Source organism: Gopherus evgoodei, chromosome 1, assembly GCF_007399415.2.
Source record: "Gopherus evgoodei ecotype Sinaloan lineage chromosome 1, rGopEvg1_v1.p, whole genome shotgun sequence".
Lineage (NCBI taxonomy): Eukaryota > Metazoa > Chordata > Testudines > Testudinidae > Gopherus > Gopherus evgoodei.
Genome location: NC_044322.1, coordinates 239,083,155 through 239,097,123, shown reverse-complemented (window position 1 = coordinate 239,097,123; position 13,969 = coordinate 239,083,155). Strand labels below are relative to the sequence as shown.

The 13,969-nt window shown below is 44.2% G+C and overlaps 2 protein-coding genes across 2 annotated transcripts in view; one reads left to right on the top strand and one right to left on the bottom strand.

Moving 5' to 3' along the window:
- Window positions 1–4,604: 4,604 nt before the first annotated feature.
- MCAT (malonyl-CoA-acyl carrier protein transacylase) lies at window positions 4,605–11,319 on the bottom strand. The gene is made up of 4 exons (XM_030549145.1): window positions 10,894–11,319; window positions 9,057–9,144; window positions 7,968–8,185; window positions 4,605–7,654 (listed from the first exon to the last, which is right to left on the bottom strand). The coding sequence occupies exons 1-4, from the start codon at window positions 11,317–11,319 to the stop codon at window positions 7,232–7,234; spliced, it is 1,155 nt and encodes a 384-aa protein (XP_030405005.1). The 3' UTR covers window positions 4,605–7,231.
- A 1,989-nt stretch (window positions 11,320–13,308) lies between these two features.
- The window catches only part of TSPO (translocator protein), a 30,363-nt gene continuing 29,702 nt past the window's right edge, over window positions 13,309–13,969 (top strand). The window contains exon 1 of the mRNA XM_030540192.1: window positions 13,309–13,913. Within this exon, the coding sequence (XP_030396052.1) occupies window positions 13,871–13,913 (43 nt within the window). The 5' untranslated portion in view covers window positions 13,309–13,870. The remainder of the gene's footprint in view (window positions 13,914–13,969) is intronic.

The window sequence follows — 13,969 nt, the reverse complement described above, 5'->3', positions numbered from 1 at the left end:
GACTGAACTCCATGGGGGAGAATTGTATGATTCCTGCACTGTTTTACCCACATTCTGCAATATATTTCATGTTATAGCAGTCTCAGCTAATGACTCAGCATGTTGTTCATTTTAAGAACACTTTAACTGCACATTTGACAAAACGCAAAGAAGGTACCAATGTGAGATTTCTAAAGATAGCTACAGCATTTGACCCAAGGTTTAGGAATCTGAAGTGCTTTCCAAAATCTGATTGGGACGTGGTGTGGGCATGCTCTCAGAAGTATTAAAAAAGCAACACTCCAATGCAGAAACTATAGAACCTAAACCACCAAAAAAGAAAAAATCAACCTTCTGGTGGTAGCATCTGACTCAGATGATGAAAATAAATATGTCAGTCCACACAGCTTTGGATTGTTATAGAGTAGAACTCATCAGCATGGACTCATCCTCTGGAATGGTGGTTGAAGCATGAAAGGACATACGAATCTTTAGTGCATCTGGCATGTAAATATCTTGCAACGCAAGCTACAACAGTGGTATGAAAATGCCTGTTCTCACTTTTAGGTGACAGTGTAAACAAGAAGTGGGCAGCATTATCTCCTGTAAATTGTAACAAAACTTGTTTTTCTGAAGTAGGACTGAGTGGACTTGTAGGCGCTAAAGTTTTACATTGTTTTATTTTTGAATGCAGTTATTTTTTGTACAATATTCTATATTTGTAAATTCAGCTTTCATGATAAAGAATTTGCACTACAGTACTTGTATTAGGTGAACTGAAAAATACTATTTTTCACAGTGCAGATATTTATAATATAAAGTGAGCACTGTACACTTTGTATTCTGTGTTGTAATTGAAATCAATATATTTGAAAATGTGGAAAACATTCAAAATATTTATATAAATAGTATACTATTGTTCAACATCATGACAAAAACAAAACACAAACATTTAATTGCTTGACAGCCCTACTACACCTCTACCCTGATATAACGCAGTCCTCAAGAGCAAAATAAATAAAATATCTTTACCACCTTATAGGTGAGACCATGTTCTATCAGGTTCGGTCCAGTACGGCATGCCTGCAAGAGCCAGTACGCCGTGTTGGACTGGACTGGTTTCCCCAGCGGTGATGTAAAGGGCTCAGTGCAGCTGCTGCGGGGAGCCCCGAGCCCTTTAAATCACCACTGGAGCTCCGGCAGCAGGATTCAGGCAGGGATTTAAATGGCCCCGGGGGCTCCCCGCAGCAGCTAGAGCCTCTGGCCCTTTAAATCACTGGCTAAGCCTGGCTGCCAGAGCCCTGGTGGGGATTTAAAGAGCCCAGTGCTCCAGCCACTGTGGGGGAGCCCCAGGGCCTTTAAATCACCACCACAGCTCTGGCAGCTGGGCATGGGCAGTGATTTAAAGGGCCCAGGGGCTCCCTGCTGCTTTACCATGTTCAATCCAAATTTGTGTTATATTGAGTCACGTTCTGTCAGGGTAGGGATGTATATACAAATACATATAGTGGGCAGAGTAAAGTTGAAGGTTATTCAGGAACAGGTAGACACAGCAGCCCTCCAGGAATCAAAGTGGTTTTATTTATTTATTTATTTAAAACATTCAGGAACTTCAGTATCCAAAAGGGGAGGGCCCTATACTAGAAGCACTTCCTGTGACAAGAGAATATCCAGGAATGTAATTTCAAGTCCTGGCATGTTACCTGCTCGATTACTCTTTAGGAGACCTAAAAGCAGCAAACTTTCTGAAGGGATAGAGCTGCTACAAAATGTTACTTAAGATCTCTGTCTTGATTTCTGACTAAATCTACTGAGTGCCTTAAAACCCCATTCTGTTTCAGGACCACAAAGAATATTAAGTACATTATAGAGGATTCTTTTATTTGACTGTATTGGTTTCTGTGCAACCACTGAGTAGAAAATAAGTAATGGCATTTATTTTCCTGCATTTTTCTGTGTTTTTTTTTTAAATTTCATCCTTACCAATTTTTTGAGGGAGGGATAAAACCCCACTCTGGCCCTCCAATCAGAGAAGTTGTGCAAAAGCATGTTTAAATGCTGCATTTGTCAGTAAAGTTTCAACTGCAATGTACACTGGCCATCTCCTATATTTGTGCAAACCTTTGTCTTGTCTTGTCTCCTAGAGACACTACTTCCCCAGACATCTCAGGTTAATTTATTTTAATTATGGAACATCTGGTAGTACTGCCCGCTCTTTACTTTCCTCCCTTCTAAATCTCTATCTGCCTAGTCTTATCTCACAAATCTAGACTAGTAGCTCTTTTTCTGTTGCTAGGTAAAAGAGGAACCTTATCTGCCATATAGGTTTTCCTATGATTTTAGGATCATTATTTGAGGTTATCAATGAGCCATTGTACCCATGTATTAGTTTTCCAGCAAGAAAGCAAAAGGTTTGTCTACCAATGTTCAAAGCCACTGATGAAACTGGAAATCTCAGAGTTTGGAGATGGGGAACTGTTCACTATTGTCCTCGGCATGAGCACCAGGTTTGTATACTTTTTGGTGGTGCCCAGAATGGGTCCAAGCAGAGCCATCCCATCCTCAGGACAGACCAGGGCAACCACCCCGGGCTCCGTGTTTTGGGGACCCTCATGCTTCAGGGGGATGTGGGGGTCCAGGGCAGCCTGGGAGGCTAGCGGGGGGCCTGGCGCCAACAGCAGCGAGCGACTTGGCCCCAGCCTGCCCCTCCTCCCCCAGTGTTGCTCGGGGGAGGGGAAGCCGGAAAGAAGTGGGAAAGGGGCTTGGGATGGAGTGGGGGGTTGGGCAGGGGTGGAATGATGGGGCAGGGGAAGGGCTCCATGTACTCCTGAAGCACAGGGACCCCCAAAGCATGGAGCCCAGGGCGATTGCCCTGGTCCGTCCTATGGACGAAACAGCTCTGAAAATATAAGCCCAAACATTAGTGGAGCTGGGACCATGTTCCTGAATATTGATGGAGCATGGGCATCATGGGCCCATATAACTTGCCACCTATGGCCCTCAATGTATATAACAAGATTGGATGTCCAAGTCCATGTATTACAGTAATTCCTTTTTGTTTTATGAATAGCATTTATGCTTGTCTTCAGCGTGGATTAGAATTTTCATTTTGTAGCAGGAAGAGATTGTGCCTGGGGAGCTGAAACCAGGCTGTTATAAACCACGTGGCCATCAGGCAGCCCTGTAAGTGCACCCCCCCCCATTTCCCTCATGAGTCCCCAGTAACACTACACAAGCTTATCCTCTAGTCAGTTAAGTTTGTTAACAAAACATAGTGCAAGTAGTCCATAACAACCTTCTTAAAACATAGTCCATATAATCCCTAGTGCAGTCCTTAAACTCCTGCTCTTTCCAGCAGGAACCCACAGTCCGTCTACCAGAAGGAGACCATCCTCACCATACTTCAGTGTCTTCCATCATATGCAGGCTCCTTGTCCATCCTCTTCTATCCCTCTGCAAGCTACCCCAATCCTTCCAGCTAGGTGCTCTTCCTAGGAGGAACCTCACCAAACTTCTATGCTGGGAGAGGATCTTTACCAGGGAAACATTCTTTATTCCCGTTGGCCCTTTTGCTATTCCCCTACAGCCAGCTCTCCAGTGCTAGACATGTCAGCCATGTTTCCCTGCTGCTTCTCTGCCCTCAGCCTTCTCACACTCTTAGATCTGTCTTAGGGCCAGGAGGCAGCTCCCACTGCTGCTCCTTCTGCCTCCAGCCAGCAAACTCCTTAGCTATTCTCTTCAGCGTCTCCCGGGATCCACTTCTGTTTCAAACAGCTACCTTCTCCTAACTGACTCAGTCAGTCTGCTCTGATGCCCAAGTGACCTTTTATAGCCCTTGGGTTGCTGCACTACCCTCTTAATTGGCTCAACTGAGAGCACCTGGACTGTAACAAGAGAACTGAGCCCAGTTTCATTTAAGGGGCCATCTACCCTTTTACAACCTTTAACAACTGAATAATTTTACCATGGGAGGCAATGGGGTTTCTATCAGAAGAGCAATTGACTTTTCATTACCCTATGCCTAACAGCTAACAGAGAGTTGGAGCATGGAATAGCCCTCATTGAAGAAGAGAAAACATGTCTCAAGACAGTTTTTAAGAGGAACAAGGTCTCTAAGCAAGTGAGTCAGTCCATCACAAATACAAGATATTGTGGAGGAGCACTGCCTTTCCCCAAGTATGCTGACAAAACCCAAAGGCCTCTCAAAAGTGATGAGGGTGGGAATTGTGTGTTCAGGCATTCGTTCCTTTGCACAGCTCTGTAACTCTCCAGTGGTATCTATGAATAACTATGCATGTGTTGAAGGAATTTCTGTGCAAACTCTGTGTTCCTTAGTTGACATATGTCCTGACAAATTAAACTATAAACCAAAGGCTTTGGGGGTCAAGACTCTGGGGAAGGATCCATAAGTGATTTGGGAAGCCTCAGCAATGGACTTGGGTTTCAGCACAGTGGAGTCTCCTGTCCAAAGAATGCGTTTCAGACAGGAAGCCTGCACCAAGTGGGCCTAAGAATCCCAGAGCCAGAAACAGTGACTGGATGTTACTCAGACCCAGCCAGCTTAGATGCATATGGGACTCAAAGTTTGGATCCAATTAACACAGCCTGGTAACCCTCTACTACAGGGACTCAGTTAGGTTGTGACAAGAACATCTAAAAAATTGTATTTAAACTCTTGCATTTTGATGGACTCAAATTAGTCACTTCATCTGCCCATGCCAGAATGGCCCTTGAAAAGCAAGATGTAGCTACAGAAAGTAAAAAGGCTGATAACACCACCTTGCAGTCAGACCTCCGTACTGATTTAAATTTTCCTGTTCAGGGGCTTTCAGTAGTTCTGCCTTGGAAAAAGAGATGATGTCCTTAACCTTTGCTGCAGCTGTTGCCACCTTTGATAACAAGTCTTTCTGTCCTTCAATAACAAATAGAACTTTTTAATCACTCAAGTTGTTTTGACTTCAATGGAGCATTTCTATTCTGCCTTTAATTACAAAGGCTTGCACAGCTTTTTTAATTTGATGGAAATACATGTATGGAGTTTTGCATTTTTTGAAATAAAGCACCTCTAGATGTTTGGGCTGAATATCCAGGATGATGATTGTTGTAACAGTCTCAAATAGGTACCATGGAAATAGCTTGTCTTTACCCTCTTCTTCTTCCTAGTTCTGACTCAAGGCTCTGTCACAAGAGCCTCATGGATAATTAACCTGAGGAGAATTATTTGTTCTTTCGTTACAGGTTTTTTTGAACCTACATTTTTTCTGGTAATGTCTGAGGAAGATAGCCATCAACATCTTTTCTTTAACAATAAGTTTCAGAGTCATATTTCCGTGGCTATAAGTCTAGACTGAACCAGATGCAGCATCTGAGCTCAAAATAATAATCTTTTCTGATTTTGGATTACATTTAAAACTGCTAACAGATTTGTTGTTTGAGAGGACTGGATTCCACAGGGGAAGATGAATTCTTAGACACAATACACTTTATTTTAAATGAACGCTTATTGGAAGCTGGAGATTAATACATTGAGCAACAAGAAAATAATCTGTTTCATTTAAGGGCCTAATTCATCAACGGTTGGCTAGGAATGCTCCTTAGAGAACCTTGTTAGGATCAGTGAGTGGCACTGCATAATCCAATATGCCTTAAGTAAAACAATCATCCCATATAGTGGAATGCCATGCAGGGCTAGAGGGAAAGTAGAGCCTGCCTCCTTCACTATGGAGGAAAACAGCCACCACATAACCTCTATGGGCACCTTCACTAGTTGGCTGAGTAGATGGAAAGGGGCCCAAAACACCATTATTTACCCCTAGTGTTCAGAGCGAGCCTAGCCCCCTGTACAATGTAAGCCTGTAGTTGCACTGATGGGTGCAGAGGCTTCAGGGAGGCTGTTTCAGTTGTTTAATCTGAAGTGAAGGAACTTGCAGAAGAGGCCAGATAACGCTGTTTATGCTCCAGCTGCATCTAGTATGGCATAGAGGACCAGTATGATCTACCCATCAACTTAGCACACTCCAACCCACAAGCAGAATGGGAAGATCATCTTACCATTGCTGCAGAGGGATCTAGCTCCCCTCCAGCACCTGAATTCCTCTCATATTGCTGTGGCAAAAAACCCAAGATCCTCTGTACAGGGCTGTAGCAGGGTGATGTACATAGAGCATTTTCTAGCACTAACCTTCCAACACTCCTTACCACCCCTATTCTAAGCACAGGGGCAAGGAGAAGGTGCAAAGATTGAGTAGCCGTTTTTCTGCTTCCTTAAAAGAGGTTCAGAAGATCAGCTTGGTCCAATAAATAACTCGCTGAGCTGTATTATCTAAAAAAGTGCCACAGACAGGGAACTCAGGCCTACTATTTACACCTATCTGGTGGTAGAGAAATCTGGTAAAACTTCTGAAAGGGGTGGTAGTGGCTATAAGGTGAAAGGTCATATCTGCCTCTGGTAACTTAGAAAAGGAAACCCTCTATAACCATCTTGAAACAGTGCACGCAGAGGAAGGAACACACTTCCTTCCACAGATGGACTGTGTAATTACTACACTGATAGCATTAATTTATGGAGGAAGAGCTTTATAAATAATTTATTAATAGTGCAACCTTAAGAAAACTGTATTTCTAATAATAATTTTCTAATTTATCTGATTCATAGAAAAAAAATTTCCTGTAGAAAAAAATGTTTTCCTGTAGAAATTTTTTTTTTAAAAAGAGCATTTTGGTTATTTGTCCCACTGATTAGATACTTTATAAAACAAAACATAGTTGTTACTGAAAGCTCTTATAATCCAATAGTTTATCTAAATGAATTCTTGATCCTAATAAACAGAAGTCCACATAAAAAATAATATTAAGGGCCTGATTCTGCAACTAGATCCAAGCAAAGAGACTTTTGCATATGGACAGAACTCTACTGACTTCAATTTGACTCCACATGGGTAAAAGAGCCTGCATGTGTGGATTTGCTAGCAGGACCAGGCCCAAATCTAATAATAAACTGGCATCTTTGTTGGCTGTCTCAGAAATCACAGGCTGAAGCTTAGAAGTGGTCTTTCCATGAGAAGTCTGATGCATGCTGGAGCTGTAATATGGGGAAGGAAACCTTGCATTGCAGTTGTGTGTGCTGAGCTCTTCTGGGGATAAGATAAAGAGGGGCTTTTAGTCTTCAGGGTTGTCATATCTGCTTTTCAGGAGTAATAAAATCATTTAAAATTAAGCAGGGGAAAAAAAAATCGTGGATTTTCCTTCAAAATTACATTTCCTCTGCTTCCTCATCTTCTGAAACATCAATATGTTTATAGAGCTTCCAGGCCTTCAAATTGCAGTTTCTGAGGATTGCTCCTAGCTGCTTCCCAGGCCCCACTTCATATGTATAAGGAAACTCCACTCCCTGTTGTCTTTCATATACAGCATGCATAGTCTGTTCCCACTTAACAGGTGAAACAAGTTGTTTTACTAACAAACGTTGAATGTGTTTTGAATGCACATATTTTTTGCTATCAACGTTCGAATAGACACAGATGAATGGTTTCTGAATCTTAATTGATTTTAGAACTTCAGCCAAAGGCTCTGTTGCTGGTTCCATGAGTCTTGTGTGAAAAGCACCACTGACTGGAAGCATTTTTGTTCGCTTAAAATAATATTTTCGGGAATTCTCCTGCAAGAATTCCAAAGCCTGTAAGAAAAAGAAAAAGCACTGATTAATACTACTTTGCCCTGAATTGTGTAAAGTAAATAATCTGATTTGTCTTTCAAAAACATACACTAAATTTATCCTCCCCCAGGGATCTAAATCATGCAGTTCAGAGAAAAGTACTACTTGACCACAACATACGATTAGACATAGACTGCAGAAACCCAAACCATATACTTTGTTTTGACATGTTCACGTTGGCCAATGTTGTGCCAATATTGTTAACCTTCCTACAGATCTATAGAATGGTAAACTATTATTAAAATGTGTTTAAATGTTTATTTTGAAGTAATACCTGCAAATGTCCTGCAATGACTCTGCTATCTGGAAACAGGTAATTTGAAACTTCACACACAGGATTTTCTATACCCAATGATTTACAGTGTTCACGAGCTTCCAAGCAGGCAAAGTTGTAATTTGACTCACGTCGACCAATAACTGATAGCATCCCACTTGGGACAGCTTCTGATGCCTTTTGCATAGCTTCAGCACGCACTTTCACTGCATACAAGGCTAGAGATAGAACAAAAATTCTAAATAAACATAAACCTCAGAGAAAAATGGTTAAGTTTATTAAAATGTTATATTGTAGACAAGTATTAGCAACTTTTCAAAAAAGAACATTGAAATAAATTGTGTATATCCCTCTTATATACATCTCTTTCTGTTACAGAAGTCCAACAGTGCACGCTTCACAACATTTAATTCAAAATAGTTACATATAATTTACATTTCTCACTGTTTATAGTCAGTAATCATGTGTTCTCCTAAAAATCTGTAGGTTAGCATTTCTGAATTTGCTGAAAGCAAGTTTAAGGCAAAAACTAAAACATTTAATATTGTCTGTACAAAATTTATTTTCACAAATGGTCAATTTAATTTTTTTTAAAAAATATTGAATATAATCCTCATGTAATGTATTATATTACAAGTTTCCTAGGTTTATAATAAATTTAGTTTATTTATAACCAGTTATAATACTTATCAATAATAAATCTAGGAAATGTTTTGTACTGTCAACGTGAAACAATTTCTGTGTGCTACAACCCAAATATCTAAAGTAACTATTTAAGCCAGCTTTAAATGGAGGGTCTGATTCTGTTCTCACAACTTCATTCCAACTGGGAAAAATGTTTCATCCACATGCAACAAGCTGCAGGATTCAAGCTTAAAATATGTTTCTTTTATGACTAAGTGTATACAATATGTAATAGTTTCTATTTAAATATGAAATATTGTATTAAGTAGTTTAAGCAGAAACTGAATTTAGAAATTTATATTCAGAAGGAAATGAGGTGAAGCAGCAAGTAAAAGTTGCCATAGAGGGGTGTTTTGGAAGGGTAGTAGGTGTGTGGAGGGAAATTAGAAATATTCCTTTAAGTACCTTCTGTATAATCTAAGGCTCCAGCGAACACCAGGGCTGCAAACTCTCCAACACTGAACCCAGCAGCTGCAACACAGTTCTCAATGACCTGAAATAATAACACAAATACAAACCAACAAATTAGACCACATCAAGATATCCTGAGAAAAAACAAAGCCCAAAATTTCAGAAGCAACCATGTTATTTTTGGGTGCCCAACTTTAAACACCTTGGGCCTGGTTTTCCAAGGTGCTAAGTACGTACAGTTCCCATGGACTTCAACTGGAGCTGAGGTCACTCAGCACAAGTAACAGGCACACCATGTTTTGAGTTGGACACACAAAAAGAGAGACACCTAAAATGAGATGTCACTTGGGAAGATTTAGGTTTACATGTGCAGGGTGAGCTCATGGTGACACGATGGACCTGGACGAATGTCTCCCGTCAGTCCTCATCAGTACCGGTGTCATGGTATAATCCCCCCTCTGGACCTTAGCGTTCAAAAGATGGGGTACCAGCATGAATTCCTCTAAGCTCAATTACCAGCTTAGTACTTGTAGCGCTGCCACCAACCAGGAATTCCAGTGCCTGGTACACTCTGGTCCCCCCAAAACTTTGCCCGGGGACCCCCAAGACCCAGACCCTCTGGATCTTAACACAAGGAAAGTAAACCCTTTCCCTCACCGTTGCCTCTCCCAGGCTTCCCCTCCCTGGGTTACCCTGGAAGATCACTGTGATTCCAACTCCTTGAATCTTAAACAGAGGAAATGCACCTTCCCCCCTCCTTCTCTCTCCCCCTCCCAGACTCTCCCTGAGAGAGAAAGTAATCCTAACACAGAGAGAAAATTAAGCTCTCTCCTCCCCTTCCCTCCTTTCTCCCCACCAATTCCCTGGTGGATCCAGACCCAGTCCCCTGGGGTCTCACCAGAATAAAAAAAAAATCAGGTTCTTAAACAAGAAAAGCTTTTAATTAAAGACAGAAAAACAGTAAAAAATTATCTTTGTAAATTTAAGATGGAATATGTTACAGGGTCTTTCAGCTATAGACACTGGGAATACCCTCCCAGCCTAAGTACTCAAGTATAAATTAAATCCTTTCAGCAAAATGCAAATTTGAACTTCTTCCACACAAATACACATTTGCAAATAAAGAAAACAAACATAATCCTAACTCGCCTTATCTACCTAGTACTCACTATTCTGAGCACATAAGAGCCAATATCAGAGAGATTGGAGAGAAACCTGGTTGCCAGTCTGGTCACTCTCAGAACCCAAAGAGAACAACCAAACACTAACAGCACACACAAAAACTTCCCTCCCTCAAAATCTGAAAGTATCCTGTCCCCTGATTGGTCCTGGTCAGGGGAGAGCCAGGCTCACTGATCTTGTTAACCCTTTCCAGGCAAAAGAGATATGAAGTACTTCTGCTCTATTAACTCTTACTTATGTTTATGACAGCTGGATTAACACTTTAGGCACCCCTAGGCACAGCATCTTCAACACCTCTCCCAGATCTCTAGATCTGTACCCATTCCTGCAGCCTGGTGAAAATGAGTGTGGGTGGGGGAGGGCAAGTGACAGAGGGAGGGGAGATGGAGTGAACGGGGGCAGGGGCACAGGGCAAGGGTGTTTGGGTTTGTGCGATTAGAGACAGTGGGCAACCCTAAGCACCGATGTCCCGTGGCATGTGCCTAATTGGAAACCTGGCCCTGGTCCCCCCAACAGTGATGCAAACGGCGGTGGTCGAGACCTCTGGACACCAGCGCCTTGACCCCGCACTCTGCGATGGGCCTGGGCAGGTTACAGTCGAGGAGGGTAGCAGCATTTGGGCGCTAGGCACCCCCGCCCCGCCACTCACACTGGGCTGCTGGTGATGGAGCTTCTCCACGGCGGCCAGTGAGGCTAGGAAGACGGCGGGCTGGCAGTGCAGGGTGCGGTCCAGCTCGGCCTGCGGCCCCCGCAGACAGAGCGAGAGCAGGTCGTAGCCCAGCACCTTCTCGGCCACCCGGAACATGTCCCTGACGTTGGGGTAGCGCAGGAGCCCCCGGCCCATCCCTACGAACTGGCTGCCCTGCCCGGGGAAGAGCAGCACGGTGCCCTCCTGCGGGGGCCGCCGCGCCGGCGCCGGCTCCTCGTCCCCCACCGAGCTCTGCAGCAGCTCGGCCAGGTTTACAGCCCGGACCCCGCCGGGCCCCGAGCTGCCCCCGCCCCCGGGGGCTCCGGGGAGCGCGGCGCGCGCTCGGCAGCCGCTCAGCCGCCGCACCGCCGCGGCCCAGCTGCACATAGCGGGTCCAGCGAGGGAGGCGAGGCCCAGTCAGGCCCACACCGAAGCCCGCGTTGCTACGGCAACCGGACTCAGCGCTGCTCGGCTTTGGCTGCCCCACATGGAGCTCCTACACGCGCCTGAGGCCGCTGGGAAAAGGCGTCTCCGCGCGCGGAAACAGGACGCGAGAGAAAGGTTCCGCCCAACTAAAAAGTCCCCCCGCCCCGTACACTGTAGCCACCGGAGAGTCCCATCGCACACACTGGGAGTGTCCCCTCCCCCTGCCAAGGGCCGCCCCAGCCGCACCTCTCCATAACCACAAGAGGGGCTGCCTTTCGCTCAGTCCCACCACCTCCTCATCAGGCCCGCCCAGCTCTCAGTCTCCTACAACAGTGCTTCAGGGGGGTAGAGTCACAGCTCCCGGACCAGGCAATACATAAAATAGAAAATAGAGCTGAGGGATGCACTGTTAGGGTGGTCTCCCAAAGTCCCTGCTCCCAAACTATGACAGCCCCCCTGACTTTTCCAGATCACTTTTAAAGCACTAGCTATAACACACCAAGGGCTCCCCGCGCACATGGAGCTCCCCACCCACCCTACACTAAGGGCCATCCCTGACCTGGCTCTTAAACTGTTCCTGTAAATTATTTATTGGAGCAACCTGTTTACCAAATGACTGCAGAACCTTACAACATGATTTATTAAAATTCATACTCAGGCCTCAGGCCAAGATGCAAACAGAGAGAACCCTGTTGGAGGGGTTGCATAATCTTGTTTTGGACAGAAACCGCCATACCATGCTCATACTGCTTGAGATCACTGAGTGGCTCTCAGTACTATTGACAACCAAGTGCCAATAGCATGCTATTAAGATGTCTAAGGAGTAAACGGAGCTGCACTTTGTCCAAATCCACTCGGATGAACAGAAAAATGGATTGTAACTGCAAACCTTAACTCAACTTAAGGTAACAGTTTAGACAAGTCTTTTAGGTGGGTTCTGTACCAAAGACATTTACAAATTCAAACAGGCCCACTAAGAGATACATGGTTGCATACCTCATAACCTATGGGTTAAAGTAAGCAGACAAACTAAACAGCAAAGAGATCAGCCAGAATATGTTACATTCATATATATACATTTCCTGAGAAGAAAATGTAGCTGGAATTATATTCAAATAATTGATAGTCATTACTGAAAATGAATGCTGAAGAGAGCTGCTGTTTTGATTTTCATAATCCTCTGGGATATTCCTATCATTGATAGGAAATGCAAGGTAGTTTCTTTTTCTTTCCCAAATATTTATTACATAAGCCTTAGGTGTTGTGCCCTTAATATTGGAGGGATTGGATGTGTCTTTTATTGGTGAACTAAAGGTTGTCTTTTTTTATGTCTCCTAGGATACAGAGATGGAAGTAGGCAGGGTCCACTTCAGATGGGCCAGCTAGTCTCTCTCAACTCCCTCTTCCCTTAATTGATAAATTGGGGTGTAGGGAAGGTACTGGATCTTGAGGGAGCAGTATCATCCACTAGGTCCTGGAACACCACGAGGAGATAAGTTGAGATTTACATGTGGGGGATTGGGGGTTGCACACACAAAAGCACTTGTAATGATTCACAAATGTTGTAAGTACCATTACAAATACAGTGGATCCAAGAAAGTCTTCTGCCCTCTGCAGTGGTTCAGTTTAAACCATTTTTGTGCTAGTCTAGACTGAAGTAAAGGCACTACATTATGAGTTCAAGTGATCCTCCAAGTGCAGGTGCATGATATTACTGCCCACCCCTAAGTGACAGCTTAGTGCACTTGCTGACTACACCTCACATACCATTTCCACACAGACCCATCAGAAGTCCAGGCTGTACATGGCTGGTCTTGGCTCAGACTGGCATCCTTCTCTTACAGCAATAAAGACCCAGCAAATCCTATTAAAAGTAAAACTTGTATATTTTTATTATTTTGACTTTTTAAAAACTTGGTTTTGAAATACAATTTCTCCCCATTTTTTTAAACCAACAGGTCTCCTCCATCTGAAACACAATATGAAGAGAGAACTAGGTCTGAAATAGTAGAATAGCTGCTGCTGCTGCAATCTTCAGCCACAGCAGTCGCTGGAGGCAGTGCTGGGTGTGGACAAGCTGAACCCTTTCACCTCTGATAGTGTGGACACACTAAACTATTTCAGAGGCAAAGAGGCTCAGTAACTTAGACCATTTAACCTTGGAGCTATGCGATCCTTTAGGAAAGGCCACTCCTCTGAGTGCGCTGAAATTTCAAACAGCAAACGTCTCTGCAAACTCCTCCACCTCCTCTCGCAGCGGGACAGACTTGAGACAAACAACAAAAGCCTCACAGCAAATAATGACTTCCCCAAACCAGACACCCGCTTCTCCTCCCCCACTGCGTGCTGGAGCTGGGCAGGGCAGGGCCGGGCCGGGCCTGGCCAGCACCAAAGCAGCCAGCTCCGCCCCCGATTGCCATGCTGCTGCAGCTACTGCTCTTCCTGTGTGCGTAGGAGGGACAGGCCCGCTCCGGCTGCACCCCTGCTGAGTCCATAGAGCGGCGGCTTCGGGATGAGCTCTCCTGTGCCTCGCAAACTTCGGGCTGCAGCAGCAGGTGAGTCGCTCCCTGCCTCCCTGCACATGAGTTTCTGCCGGAGACTCTTCAGTCAG

Coding starts and splice junctions, on each gene's coding strand:
- MCAT (XM_030549145.1), bottom strand. CDS start 11,319: ATGTGCAGCTGGGCCGCGGCGGTGCGGCGGCTGAGCGGCTGCCGAGCG. Junction 9,145..10,893: donor TCCATCACCAGCAGCCCAGT/GTGAGTGGCGGG, acceptor TTATTATTTCAG/GTCATTGAGAACTGTGTTGC. Junction 8,186..9,056: donor AGCCTTAGATTATACAGAAG/GTACTTAAAGGA, acceptor TTCTATCTCTAG/CCTTGTATGCAGTGAAAGTG.